Source organism: Clavelina lepadiformis, chromosome 7 (assembly GCF_947623445.1).
Source record: "Clavelina lepadiformis chromosome 7, kaClaLepa1.1, whole genome shotgun sequence".
Classification (NCBI taxonomy): Eukaryota; Metazoa; Chordata; class Ascidiacea; order Aplousobranchia; family Clavelinidae; genus Clavelina; species Clavelina lepadiformis.
The window spans coordinates 1,141,819-1,154,486 of NC_135246.1; the positions used below are offsets into that span (position 1 = coordinate 1,141,819).

General features: G+C 36.0%; 1 protein-coding gene across 1 annotated transcript; it reads left to right on the forward strand.

Moving 5' to 3' along the window:
- The first annotated feature begins 6,241 nt into the window (after positions 1–6,241).
- On the forward strand, positions 6,242–9,774 carry LOC143464634 (vitamin D 25-hydroxylase-like). The gene is made up of 9 exons (XM_076962520.1): positions 6,242–6,529; positions 6,727–6,875; positions 7,028–7,130; positions 7,642–7,751; positions 8,162–8,280; positions 8,516–8,628; positions 8,706–8,850; positions 8,921–9,081; positions 9,227–9,774. The coding sequence occupies exons 1-9, from the start codon at positions 6,284–6,286 to the stop codon at positions 9,545–9,547; spliced, it is 1,467 nt and encodes a 488-aa protein (XP_076818635.1). The 5' UTR covers positions 6,242–6,283; the 3' UTR covers positions 9,548–9,774.
- The last annotated feature ends 2,894 nt before the right edge of the window (positions 9,775–12,668 follow it).

The following is a 12,668-nucleotide window of genomic DNA, read 5'->3' on the forward strand; positions in this document are numbered from 1 at the left end:
TGTAAGTTCACCAACGCGATATCCCTTTGTGGTGGTAGTCGTAATAAGCTATACTATATGAGCAAAGTGATTCTGCACTTTACACGTTAAACCCTTCGCAAAGAACATTGTAAGAAGAGATCAACCCGTAAACATGTCGCGTTAGCTTCTTGATTTATGCTTAAGTACAGACACGTAGATCCGGGAACAACAGAATCAGAATTTTTCCCTTGCAAATTTTGCGAGAAAAAATTAGCAAACAAGAGCAATTTGAACAAACACCCTAAGAAACACCGACAAGAACGACGTTTCTCTCGTGACGTATGTCAGAAAACTTTCACGTACACGCAAGCATATGGTGATACATTCAACAGAGCGACCCTACTTGTGTAACATATGTGAAAAGAGCTTCAAGCTTCATAATCATCAAAACTCTAAAGCGTCATGTACGGATACACACAGGGGAACAGCCCTACTCATGTCCCATTTGTGTAAGGGCGTTTGCAAATTCATGCAACTTAAATGTTCATTTGAGACGCCAAGCTTGCAAGAAACGCATAATCATATGTAATTTAGGCAAGAAACTCTTGAAAAGGAAGGAATAGCGGAGGTATAGATGTATGTTGACACCGAATAACGACGGAAAATTTGACTTAACAAAACAGGGGAAACAATAAATAGGTAAAACAACTAGGTCTGCGGATAGCTGCTGCACACAATAGCCTACGTTTTCATTTATGATATTTTGTTCTTATGATCAATCTCGAGCGTACCAGTATAACCAATGGAACAATATCATACCATCATAGCTGCCTGATATGTACCGCCAAGTGTCAAGCTCCAAATAATATAATAAATATTATTTCCCATAAATAATGTGTTTTCGACATTTCCAACCACCCTAAAATTACAACTTCAAATGACGTATTACTGTTTGGTGCAACCACCTGAACATAAAAATACTAAAATAAATGACAGGCGGCATATACAAAGGCATTGCACAAAGTTAAATTCAAGGTAATAACAACAGCACCGGGTAAAAACAACTTTAGGTTGAATTTAAAGTTTTTAAATTAAATTTAATCAATAAATATATTTAACTTTTCTTCAAAAAATGAAAAATGAAAATGAGACGTCCTTGCTGAAATTGCATTCAACGATGATAATGATTTTGTTAGACTTGGGTTATAAATATGTACATGTACATTTTACATTGTGCATCCTATACGTCAGCAACTCTTCGCAAGCATGTCCTCTTCATTTTTTATGTTTTTTGATTTAAATTCTAACATTGTTGTGTATTTTTCATGACTTTGTTGTTTTTTGCCTTTATTTGTTAAATATTTTTGATAAAAAGGAAACTGAAAAGTCAACAAATGTCCTACTGCGTTTTCCCATTTTATTTTACTGACCACATGGTGTTGACAAAGAGTAAATTGGCTACATTCCATGACTAAAAGCTTTCACCATAACAGAAATGAAATACACGGTAAATTTATGCAACTGTCATACCGACAATATACAGACTAGACCAATGTTTCTTAACCACGGCCACATGGACCCCGGGGGCGCTATGGGACGTTATTTGGAGGCAAAACTAGAGGCCTCAATAATGTAGTATTGGAGGGAGAAGATACAAAAAGAGACACTTTAAGTTTCTCACATTTTTAATCTTTGGCTCCTTTTACCCGGAAACACGTGTTAGCTATTAAGGGCCACAGAGTTTGAGAGTGACTGTAAGGGGGTTACGAAATATGCAAGGGTGAGAACCATTGGACTATTGTGTGAGAGTTAGATTATACAGTAGTTCGCATAACCAAAACGTGATTTGGATATTTGCTCTCTATCTTTTTGGCCAAAATCTCGAAAACGTAGTTTCACCTGTTAATGAACACTGCTAAATGCATTTCAAGTTTTGTAACATTAAGGCGATGTTACCTGACTAGAAATTAAACTGAGTATGTTTTGGGTAGAAAACAAAACGACATGGTTTTTAAAGAAGTTTAAAAAACTTGGCCGAAAAGAGAATTTTGACAAACGACTCTTGATAAAAATCTGCGAACATTGCATCAAAAATATGACCAGAAATGATGTACAAAAGCGCTATTTGTTATTCAGGGCTGATTAAGTTTGTAACCCATTGTACTGTAGGTTGCACATTAATGAACTTTGCACTCCATACAGTAATGGCATTCGATCACGTGCATCGTCAAATATCAGCTTTAATTAATACAGCTAATACAGCTATTTATATTCTTTGAACACACATTAGCCTCACCAGCAAACAAAGGGTCTGTCTGGGGCGGAGAGGTCAGCTCGAGATCATGTGAGTTAGATTCGATTTTTCGCTGCGCTTCTGTGGCAATAACATCATTGAACAACGTGTGAACGACGGTTGTTTCGGTTCAATGGATCTTGTGACCAGTTCGAAATTCGGTCAATACCATATTAAAAAATCCAAAAAACAAATCAAAAATGTGGATGAGGAGGAAACATCGCCGGTTTTGACAAGATTTTCGTCAGTGCGTAGATGGAGATTGTGACACCTCATACCACATTAAGCAAACTAACTGGGTGAAAAATAAACTTTGTGGTCAGTGATAAGAAATTGTTTTACGAGTAAGAACTTAACGTGATAAAATCAAGAGTTATAGAATATGCACCGTTGTCGCCGACCATAATTTCCTGTACAAAAGCTGTAAAATTTTGGCGTTGTTTGAGTTAATGGATAGTAGGGATGTGCCGCGAGGAAGATTATTCTGGTTCGTGCGAACCAGAATATCATGAAGGTCGACACGAAGGAATCCTGAATCTATTCGTATTAGAACCAAACAATAAAATTTCATCCAAAAGTTGTCAAGTCTTGCTTGTAAAATGACGTAATCGATAAAAAAATATCGTTTTCTTTCGAAAAATAGTGTTTAAAAACGATTGAAAAAGCAAAATTGTTAGGAAAACGACCTACATTGTAAGTACTGCTGACTCTAGTTTAGCATTGTCGGGAAACTAGATTATCATTTTTAACAAAAGTCAATAAATGTATGAGTAATATTGTATTCGTGTTGGCCCGAATCTTCCATAAAGGCGATATTCGGCGAATCTATTCGGGTTTGGGTTCGTATCGGCCCATCCCTAGTTACAACTACTGATCTCTAATCGATAGATAACTCTAAAAGTGAAGCGCCATATGAAGACAAATTAAAAGGATTAAACATACTGAAAAACGATTATAATCCAGCGTTGCCGTATCCTTATACGTTTATTAGCAAATAAGAAAGATGAAACTGCAAACCGCAATATGTTGAAGTAGCAGTTCTTCCCAAAACACGTCTTGTTTCGTTTTTCCTGATTGCACCAATTCAGCAAAAAGTAGGTTATTTTTGTCGAACTAAAAGACCTGTTGACCCCAATAAAGTGCAGCGTGAAATCTTGTACAAACAAAAGGTCAATTGGGTCCAGCTTGTTGTTTGTATGGAAAACGAATTTTGCTTCTTTAATGAATGACGATGCTTTTCGGACTTTGACTCAGCAAATAGGACAACGGGTTTAAGCCAGAGGGCGGTTTTAATTAATATTAACCCTCGTTTACACAAACTCCATTGACATTGTTTGTGCTAATGTCTCGATAATTATAATTCAAAGGTAAAAAACTTATAGCGTTTTCAGTAGGCCTAAGTATTAATCCGGCCATGAGTTAATTTTAGTGATTTATAGGTGGAAAGGGCATGGGTCCTGTTTGGAAAAAAGAACTCGCAGTTCGCTGCACATTTCCGAAAAGCAGGAATTGTCAAATTTGCATGGAACATTTTCTTCGCTTCTGCACTGAAAACATTTAGTATCAAATTTTGTCAAATTCGTCGTGATTACCTAAGCTGGTTTACTTAAATTTTTAAAGTTCACTAAGTAGAAAATATCGTCTTCATGGGAACTTGCACAACTGTTAGCTCGGTAACCGGGGCCCGGGGACCCCAGTAAAGTGCAGCGTGAAACATTGTGCAACCAAACAAACAAAATGTCAACTGGTTCAGGCTTGTTCAGGTGTTTGCAGTCGCTGCATTATACAATCAACTCTAATCTAGGGCAACGGGATCAAGTCAGGGCGGTTTTAATTAATATTAACCTTCGTTTACACAAAACTTCTTTGATATTGTTAGTTTATTAACAATTATGCTGACGTCTCGATAATTCAAAGGTCAAAAACTTAAGCTTATAGCGTTTTCAGTAGGCCTAAGTATTAATCCGGCCATGAGTTAATGTTAGGAATTTATAGGTGATAAGGGCATAAGTTCTGTTTGAAAATAAGAACTCGCAGTTCGCTGCACATTTCCGAAAAGTAGGAATTGCCAAATTTGCACGAAAAATGGTTATAGCGAATGGTTATTGCATATAGCGTTTTGAATAGAAACGAAATAATGGATCTACAGCAATTTTCGAAAATCACCTCAGATCAAACGTTTAACTGAGAAAATTACAACAACTGCTGTTATCTGCCACATTCTGGTCAGATATACATTGGTTAAACAATTATTTACAAAACGTGTATATAGTCACGTAAGATAAAGCATATCGTCGATATCCAAAGACAACACGAGTTGGACTCACACCGCTAGATCCCACTCTCAATGTTTATTAACGATAACAGATAATTACCAAGTGCTGTGTAACTCTGGAACATATAAAATAATTTTTTTGGATGTACATTTACGCGATTTTCACAAAAAGGAGGTAAGGAAACATCAGAAAGCCAAAGAATTTTCTCGATTATGATACTAATCAAATTGTGGAAATAACAATAAATTGTTTAGGCTTAATTCTTTTTGTAAACTGTGTCTTCTGAAAAATCTCGGCTTATGAAAACTCTATCCGAAAAGTGTGTTTGTGAAAACAGACATGATAATTCTTCTGATGTAATTACGACTACATTTTGGAATGTATATAAGTATTTGGACATTATGAACGTTGTGCTGACTTAAAGAAACAATAACGGATAACATAAGCAACTGAGTCAAAAGTAAAATAGACGAAGGAGTTTTAAAAAAACAACTAAAGCCTTCGGCTTTATGTTAGTACATCCGTAAACGTTAGTACAGCCCCCGCCATCGCCACAATGTATTGATTTTCGCATTTGAGGATCAGGTAAAAAATTTTAACTTGGTTAATTCTGTGCTATAGTGTTTGACGCGCTTGTGTTACAATGGCTACTATGCTAGCACATTTTTGGCTAATCAGAAGACAAGGAAACTAAATCGAAGAAAGAGCAACTTTCTTGGCAAAGATAATTCATTTAATGACTTAGTCTGGATGTTTGTGCTAAAGCGCCAAATGCGGTCATCTTGAACGATCTCAAAACGTCAAAACGTCAAAACGTCAAAACGTCAAAACGTCAAAACGTCAAAACGTCAAAACGTCAAAACGTCTGATAAAATCATGAACCAAATAGCACAGCGCGGCGACGTTTCCTTATCTCTTTGCTTACACAGTAGGAAGATTAAGCAGGAGACGGCAGTACGTTGGAGTAGCCGTTGCCTCCAAAACAGGCCTTATTGTGTTAACCATTGAAACAAACTTTTTACAAAAAGTAGGTTATTGGTATGAGTTGCAAAAGCTGTGCTGACCTAAAAACGTGTAGCGTGAAATCTGGGACGAACAAAATGGAAAACTCAACTTAGATTTATTTCTTTGTCTGAAGCTGAACATCATAACCTTTGTCTTGTAAGTTATAATATTTTAAAAAATAAAGTGCTAAGTGATAAAGCACCCGAACTGTTTCCAGAAATTTTGAATTTATTTGTCTTTTATGGTGACTAGCAATTAGGTCCAACCCTAGTTCGAGCAAAGTTCGCTGCATAGAAGAGGTCAAACGGGGTTAGGTAGACATTGAAGCAGGTTTACACAAAAGTTCTTTGAGTTTTTTGGCTTACGAAGAGATCTCGGTATTGCAGATATGAGAAAAAAGGTTTGAAAGGGTAAAGGCTTATAAGCTATACGGCTGTGAGGACTTTGACACAGTGTGTTACAACACACGAGGCGCTAGTTTACTTTTGTAAAGATGCGATTGTCGATATTTCGTTTATAACAAGAGTATTGACTATGGGATAAATTCACTTCAGTGACGGTTGTAGTTTATGCAGCAAAAAGTTACTTTAGAAAGAAGACACCGCAACTTCAAAGCGAAGAAAATGTCTGCTTCAACGCCAATGCTATACTATAAAGCTTGTTTAAGACATTAACGACAATACAAAATCCCTAATTTGCAAGGATAAATTTTTTATTGTGTTTTTAGAGATTAACTGAAATAGAAGAAATGATTGTGGAAGCATTGATACTATTTTCTATTTTGGTATTGCATGGGATTGTGGTTTGGTACCGAAGGCCACCAAAATCTGCACCGGGTCCTCGGGGAGTCCCCGTATTCGGTAATGCTTTCTTCTTAGGAAAAGAGGCTCACAAAACGTTCCGAGATTGGGGTAAGAAATATGGAAAGGTTATGAATGTTCGCCTTGGCAGTAAAGACTGGATTATACTCAATGATTTCCCCACACTACAAAAAGTAAGTTTATGAACAGGTGTAATTCTAACAATTTTATAACCAACTGGTAGCAGCTGTTTGCGTAATAATTATTATGTACCAGTATATAAATAAAGTCGTATAAATGTGTGCTTTACATTTTTAACTTTGTACAAATGTTAAAAAAAATAAATTTCATGTTTTCCGTGTATTGGGTTAACTTAATCACAAAATTACAGGCTGTCGTGAAGCAACAAGCCACGTTTTCTGGAGTTGCGACATCCCCCATGTTCTGGGAGCTTACGGGCGGGAATTACGGACTTGCATTTGTTGACTACACGCCTCGTTGGGTTACACACAGAAGACATCTAGTTTCCACGCTTCGTAGGTAAAGCAAATGCAAATATAACACAAATATACTTTTGATACTTTCACGTGCATAGGCCGATTGTACAGTTTGAATAGTCTATATTTTTTGATTTAAGTTTGGTTTTTGTTACCGACTTATAAAACGTTTTTGACTCTCTTGATTTTTGGTAGATTTGAAATCGGAAAACGCAGCATGGAAACCAAAATTCTCATCGAGGCATCGCAGTTGACTGAGTTTCTTCATTCGACCAATGGAAAAGCCCTTGACATCGGGGTAACAATTTTTAAACTAAGTCAGCGGCATCAAAACCATTTGCAAAATTTTCTGAAATTCTACTTAAAAAGTAGATCACCAATAATACCAAAAACTTTATAAAAAGTAGAATTTTGAAAACTACTAAAAACAGCTGCAAATACATATTTGACGTTTTTCACACAACAATAATTTTGTTTCACTAAGGTTTATGAATATTTTATCACAGCCCGCAACTCAAAATAAAAAGATATTTCATATCATCGATTTGCAAACTACCGATGAGTTAACGATTTTTCTTTGATATTCATTTGTAAAAACACATGTTTACAAATTCTCTTGAGAACAAACGTATTTGAATAAAAAATATTTGATATCATTGAGAAGGAAATATTATAAGCACCATAAATTTTGTTGATTCCTAATAAATAATGTTATATTGCTTTCCTTAAAATGAATTACTATACATTCTATTTTCGTGTTTTTTATATGGAAACACTGTTTCTAGTTCTTTCTTGTGTTTAATGTACAGGATTTGCTTCACAAAATGACGACCAACATTCTTTGCCACGCCCTCTTTGGAAAAAGATTCGAATATAACAATCCAACGCTTTGCTCGCTGGTAGACATCATAAGTGTAATGTAAGTATGATAAGTATTTTTGTTTGTCCGTATTATGTTGTTTGTACATTCAAACTTACATATAATTAATTTCAAATTAGATGTCGATTACTTACCTTTTCGTTTCCAATTATAATTATGATACAAATTTGCGAAAGAAATTCGAATTGTTTAAAATTGTGAAGAGGAAAATCTCTAATATTTTCGAATGCCCATCACTTTTTAAAGTAATTATGATGATAATGATAATTATGGAGTTTCATTTGTATTGCTGAACTGACCAAAAGCATTCCGATATTAATATGTAACTGAAACAATGCAATCCTATTCAACATTAAAACTGACTAACTGACTAACTACGGCAGCTTAAACCCATCATCAATATTTAATAGAATATATGTACATGTAGTTATTTTTAAGTTTTAATATAGGGTTTCTGAAGAACTTGGAAAACCAATGCAGACAGCATTGCTCTTTCCTTGGGTTCGATATGTTCCTCCAGTGTCAAAAAGTTGTGATAAAATCTTGGATTGGAGAATACGCATGTTAGGTGAATGACGGATATTTTTTTCTATTTCTGACCGATTTCAGAATTATAGTCTTCAACGAGCTTCTCAGTCAAATGTTCTTCCACAGTTTGATATTAATAGTTAAACAGTTATTATTAAATAGTTAAGTAGTTGAATAAATAATATATAATAGGACAAAACTGCAGTAACATTAACACAGTATGTTGCGTATCCTTGGTTATTCACGCCCGATAACCGTTCTGCAATTAATTCCAGATCTCATTGATGAAGTTGTGGTTGAACACGAAAAGAGTTACGATGAAGATGATATGAGAGATTTTATCGATTGTTATCTTAAAGAAATGAAAGCGGGAAAAGAACACTTTACGGTAATTTTCCGAAACATTTTTCTTTGTCGTTTGTGTTCATTGCAACATTTCATAAAACCATCAAACCATTTATGTAGAGGAAGCAACTACTTTATGAAATTTCCGATCTTTTCTTGGCTGGCACCGATACAACTTCAAACACCCTAAGATGGTGTCTGCACGTTTTTCTACATTACCCAGAGACGCAAAGCAAACTGAGAAAGGCAATTTTTGATGTGTTAGGTAAATATTTGCTGGGCTACATAGATAACGTAGTCAGCTCTTTTCAATTTGTTTCTTCATACTCTTTTAGGACCAACGGGCAATGTTAATATATCACATGAGACTGAGATACCATACGTCCAGGCTTTTATCTACGAGGTTTTGAGGTTTCATCCGCTATTGGGGATGGGTTATCGCAGTACTACTCAAGATACTGAACTTGAAGGCTACAGTATTCCAAAAGGCACACCGGTATGGCAAATACGAGCGGTTTAAATGTTACATCGGTCGTTATTATTTACACGCTTTTCACTTTTATAGCTATTTTGTAAAAATTTCTATCGCACTGATAATTTTCGATCCTTCAGTTACTAAGAGCTATTTATGATGTTGTCAGGTTATAGCCAACCTTTGGGCAGTTCTTAGGGACCCCGATTTCTGGCATGAACCGGAGACATTTAACCCGGATCGTTTCATCGATGAAAAAGGAAACTTTTTCAAACCCAGTCACGTCATCCCATTTAATTTGGGAGGTCGACAATGCCCCGGTGAGCGACTTGCCCGAATGGAACTGTTCCTTTATTTGGTCACAATGGTTCAGCGATTCGAGGTTTTACCAGATCCAGAGGCGACTGAGCTACCTACCAAGGACGTGATAATTGGAGGGGGACTTTTTTTCTCCCCTCCATCGTTCAAGGTGGTTTTTAAAGAAGTTTAATTTTCTTTTGTGTGCTTGCTGCTACAATAATTTGGAAATTAATCTTATGTATACAAAATACTAATCGAGGAAAAAATGGTGTTTTACCAATTAATTTTTTCAGTTGTGTAGTGAATAGAAATTGCATGAACAACGTCTTCATCTAAACGTATGTGGTACAAATTTGCTTTTAATTGATTCTCAAAAGATTTTTAAAGAGCCATTCTGCAATAAAAATTTAAACACCATAGATTGAGTGCTGTAAGGTTTTTGAAGCAGTGAACATTCGGAGTTGCAAAGTCCGTTTTACGTGCTGGTTCATTGTATCTAAATGACATGGTTGACCACAGCAGTTCTTTTTCCTTGGCTTCGATATGTTCCTCCAGTGTCAAAAAATGCGAAAATGTTGTAGAGTCGTGACGGCGCATGATGTGGATAATCGACGAAAAGTTTCTATTTAAAGATCTATTTCAGAGTTTTCGTCTTCAACCAGGTTTTTGGTGAAATTACATGGGTCTACTAGGATTCGGAGTGTTTCGTTTTTTCAGTTAGTAAAATTTATTTGGTGTTTTCAGGCTATACTCTGTATTTGGGCAGTTCTAATGGACCCAAACTATTGCCATGAACCGGAAAAATTAAACCGAAACGTGTCATCGTCTCGCCTACTGTTTTTAAATCGGTTTGTTTCCATGAGGATAATTTTTTTGCTTAGCTAAAATCTCTATTTTTTGGTGATAAACCGATAAAGTGGAATCTCAGAAGTTGAAGCTCAGAAGAGTTTCCTTTCTTCCTGCCAAGTATACCTAGAACACGATTGATAATTCTTCCGCGTTGGCGTATTTGTACAAAATCGAGTTTGGTGATTGATCGAGTGATTGTTATTGATAAAAGGCTCAGAGAACCAAGATTGATCACTGTAGGACATCTTTCGTGAGCCATCGTAAATTGTTCTGCTGTCCGTGACCAGTGGTTAAGGTAAAAAAGGCTTCTTTTATAGACAAGCTTCATAATCATACAGACCATGTCTGGAAGCAGCTTGCAAGCAAGGTCACAGTGTCATACTCTATTCTAGGCTGCCGTAAGTTCTAACAACTACAAGTCAGCTCTTTCTTAGCTTCAAAGCTGTCCTCGATGATTGCGATAAGAGTCTCGCGGTTTACGGTTAAGAAGAGTAAGAAAATAACCAAAAAATTGCCACTGCTGCAGTATGTTACAGCGAAATCGATATGCTTGAAAAATTTTATGACATTTCTGTAGTAGCAATTGATTAAAACGCGGTATCTAACACAACAATTAGGAATATCTATGGCCTCTAAACGTTGTAGAGTCTATAAGCTGTTCTAAACGTACAGTATTAACAAAATGCAGGCTGACAAATCAAAGAAAGCTGTGCAGTATTGATTTACTTTCTTTTTCTTTTTGTGGTTGTTATTTAACACCATATAAATCGACAAATGTCTCTTAGCAACTATGCCATATCTTGACAACTACTCCTTAGCGGCTCGTTGGTCTGGTGATGATCCTTGCTTCGAAGAACTTTTGCTTTCATTTTACAAGAAATAATACAATATTAGTCCAGCAGAAAGATTCTTTCTCAGGGTGTTGGCGATAATTCCCGGACTGGGACTGTAAATAAAAATATTTGTTGTCGTTTTACACCAAATACCAAAAAATTCTTTTGATAATGTATGAAGCGAAAAGATGAAACCTTAGCGGCTCGTTGGTCTAGGCCTTGATTAGGATGCAAGAGGTCCTGGGTTCAATTCCCGGACGAGCTCTATAAAGAATAAGTTTTGTGTGTAACTCGAAACATTGGATAAAGTTTGAACGTAAAGGTGTAACCTCAGCGGCTCGTTGGTCTAGGGGTAGGGTTCTTGATTAGGGTGCAAGAGATCCCGGGTTCAATTCTCAGACGAGCCCTGTGAAGAAAAATAATCTTTGTCATTTTACACCAAATATCATAAAAATCTTTCATAAAATATAATCATACAGACCATGCGCCTGTCTGGAAGCTGCTTGTAATATTCTTAACCTCAAATTTCTCCTCAATGATTACGGTAAGAGTGTCCCGGTACACGGTTAAGAAGACTAATAAAATAACCAACAAATTTGCCACTACTGCAGTATGTTACAGCGAAATCAATATGCTTCATAAATTGTATGATATTTCTGTAGTAGCAATTGATTAAAACGCGGTGTCTAACACGATAAATAGGAATATCTATGGCTTCTAAACCTTGTAGAGTCTATAATCTTTTCTAAATGTATAGTATTGTGACGGTTATGTCACGAGTCATGGGTTGTTTTGTAAATGCTGAAATTTTATTTTTGGATCTTGCATTTCAGTTGTTGTTGTTGTTTAACTCCATTTAAATCGACAGGTGTCAAATATAATGTTAACAAACAATGGTAGACAAAGACTAAAACTTAATTAAATATAAGCGTATTGTCTACTACTCTACTGTAGGCCTACTTGTTTCTAGGCTAGTCCGTTATAGTAAATACCAAAAGAAGATATCGCATGCATTTGTAATTGCGAACAAATCGATACAGCATATCGCAGAATCCGTAAAATAGTTCATTGCCTAACATCAAACTTTAAATTGAAAATGTTATGCACACAAACCATTATTTACAACAAAAAACTTTCTGCAAACCTGTTTTGCAAAGTTTTCACATGTCCACTACTCCACTACGAAGCGTTTTGTACACTTACTTACACTTGTGCAATTGAAAAGAATAAACTGTACTTTTTATCAAGTATTTGATTTTAGTCGAGAATCCTTGCGTTGGTAATCCTTGCTTGAATGATGGGATTTACAACCGAACTAGTCGGGCAACGTTCACCTGCTAATATGAAAACAACTGGAAAGGCGCCATTTGCAATGAAAGTTAGTTAGGAAACCTGGGAGATATTTTTTGTGATATTTTGCCTTTAAACACAGATTACAACTACAAATTTCTACAAACTAAACAATAATAGGCTTCTTTCCATTCACGTTGCTCTTTCAGGGGTGACTTGCAGAAGACCGCCATTCCAATCATTGCTACGGATTGCCGAAATAGATGTGGAATGTTATGATGCGGGTTGTAAAGTTTTCCTCTTTTGAGCAAATGGTTTAGAGCATTTCCTTGAAACCCG

Coding starts and splice junctions, on each gene's coding strand:
- LOC143464634 (XM_076962520.1), top strand. CDS start 6,284: ATGATTGTGGAAGCATTGATACTATTTTCTATTTTGGTATTGCATGGG. Junction 6,876..7,027: donor CTAGTTTCCACGCTTCGTAG/GTAAAGCAAATG, acceptor GATTTTTGGTAG/ATTTGAAATCGGAAAACGCA. Junction 9,082..9,226: donor GTATTCCAAAAGGCACACCG/GTATGGCAAATA, acceptor TGATGTTGTCAG/GTTATAGCCAACCTTTGGGC.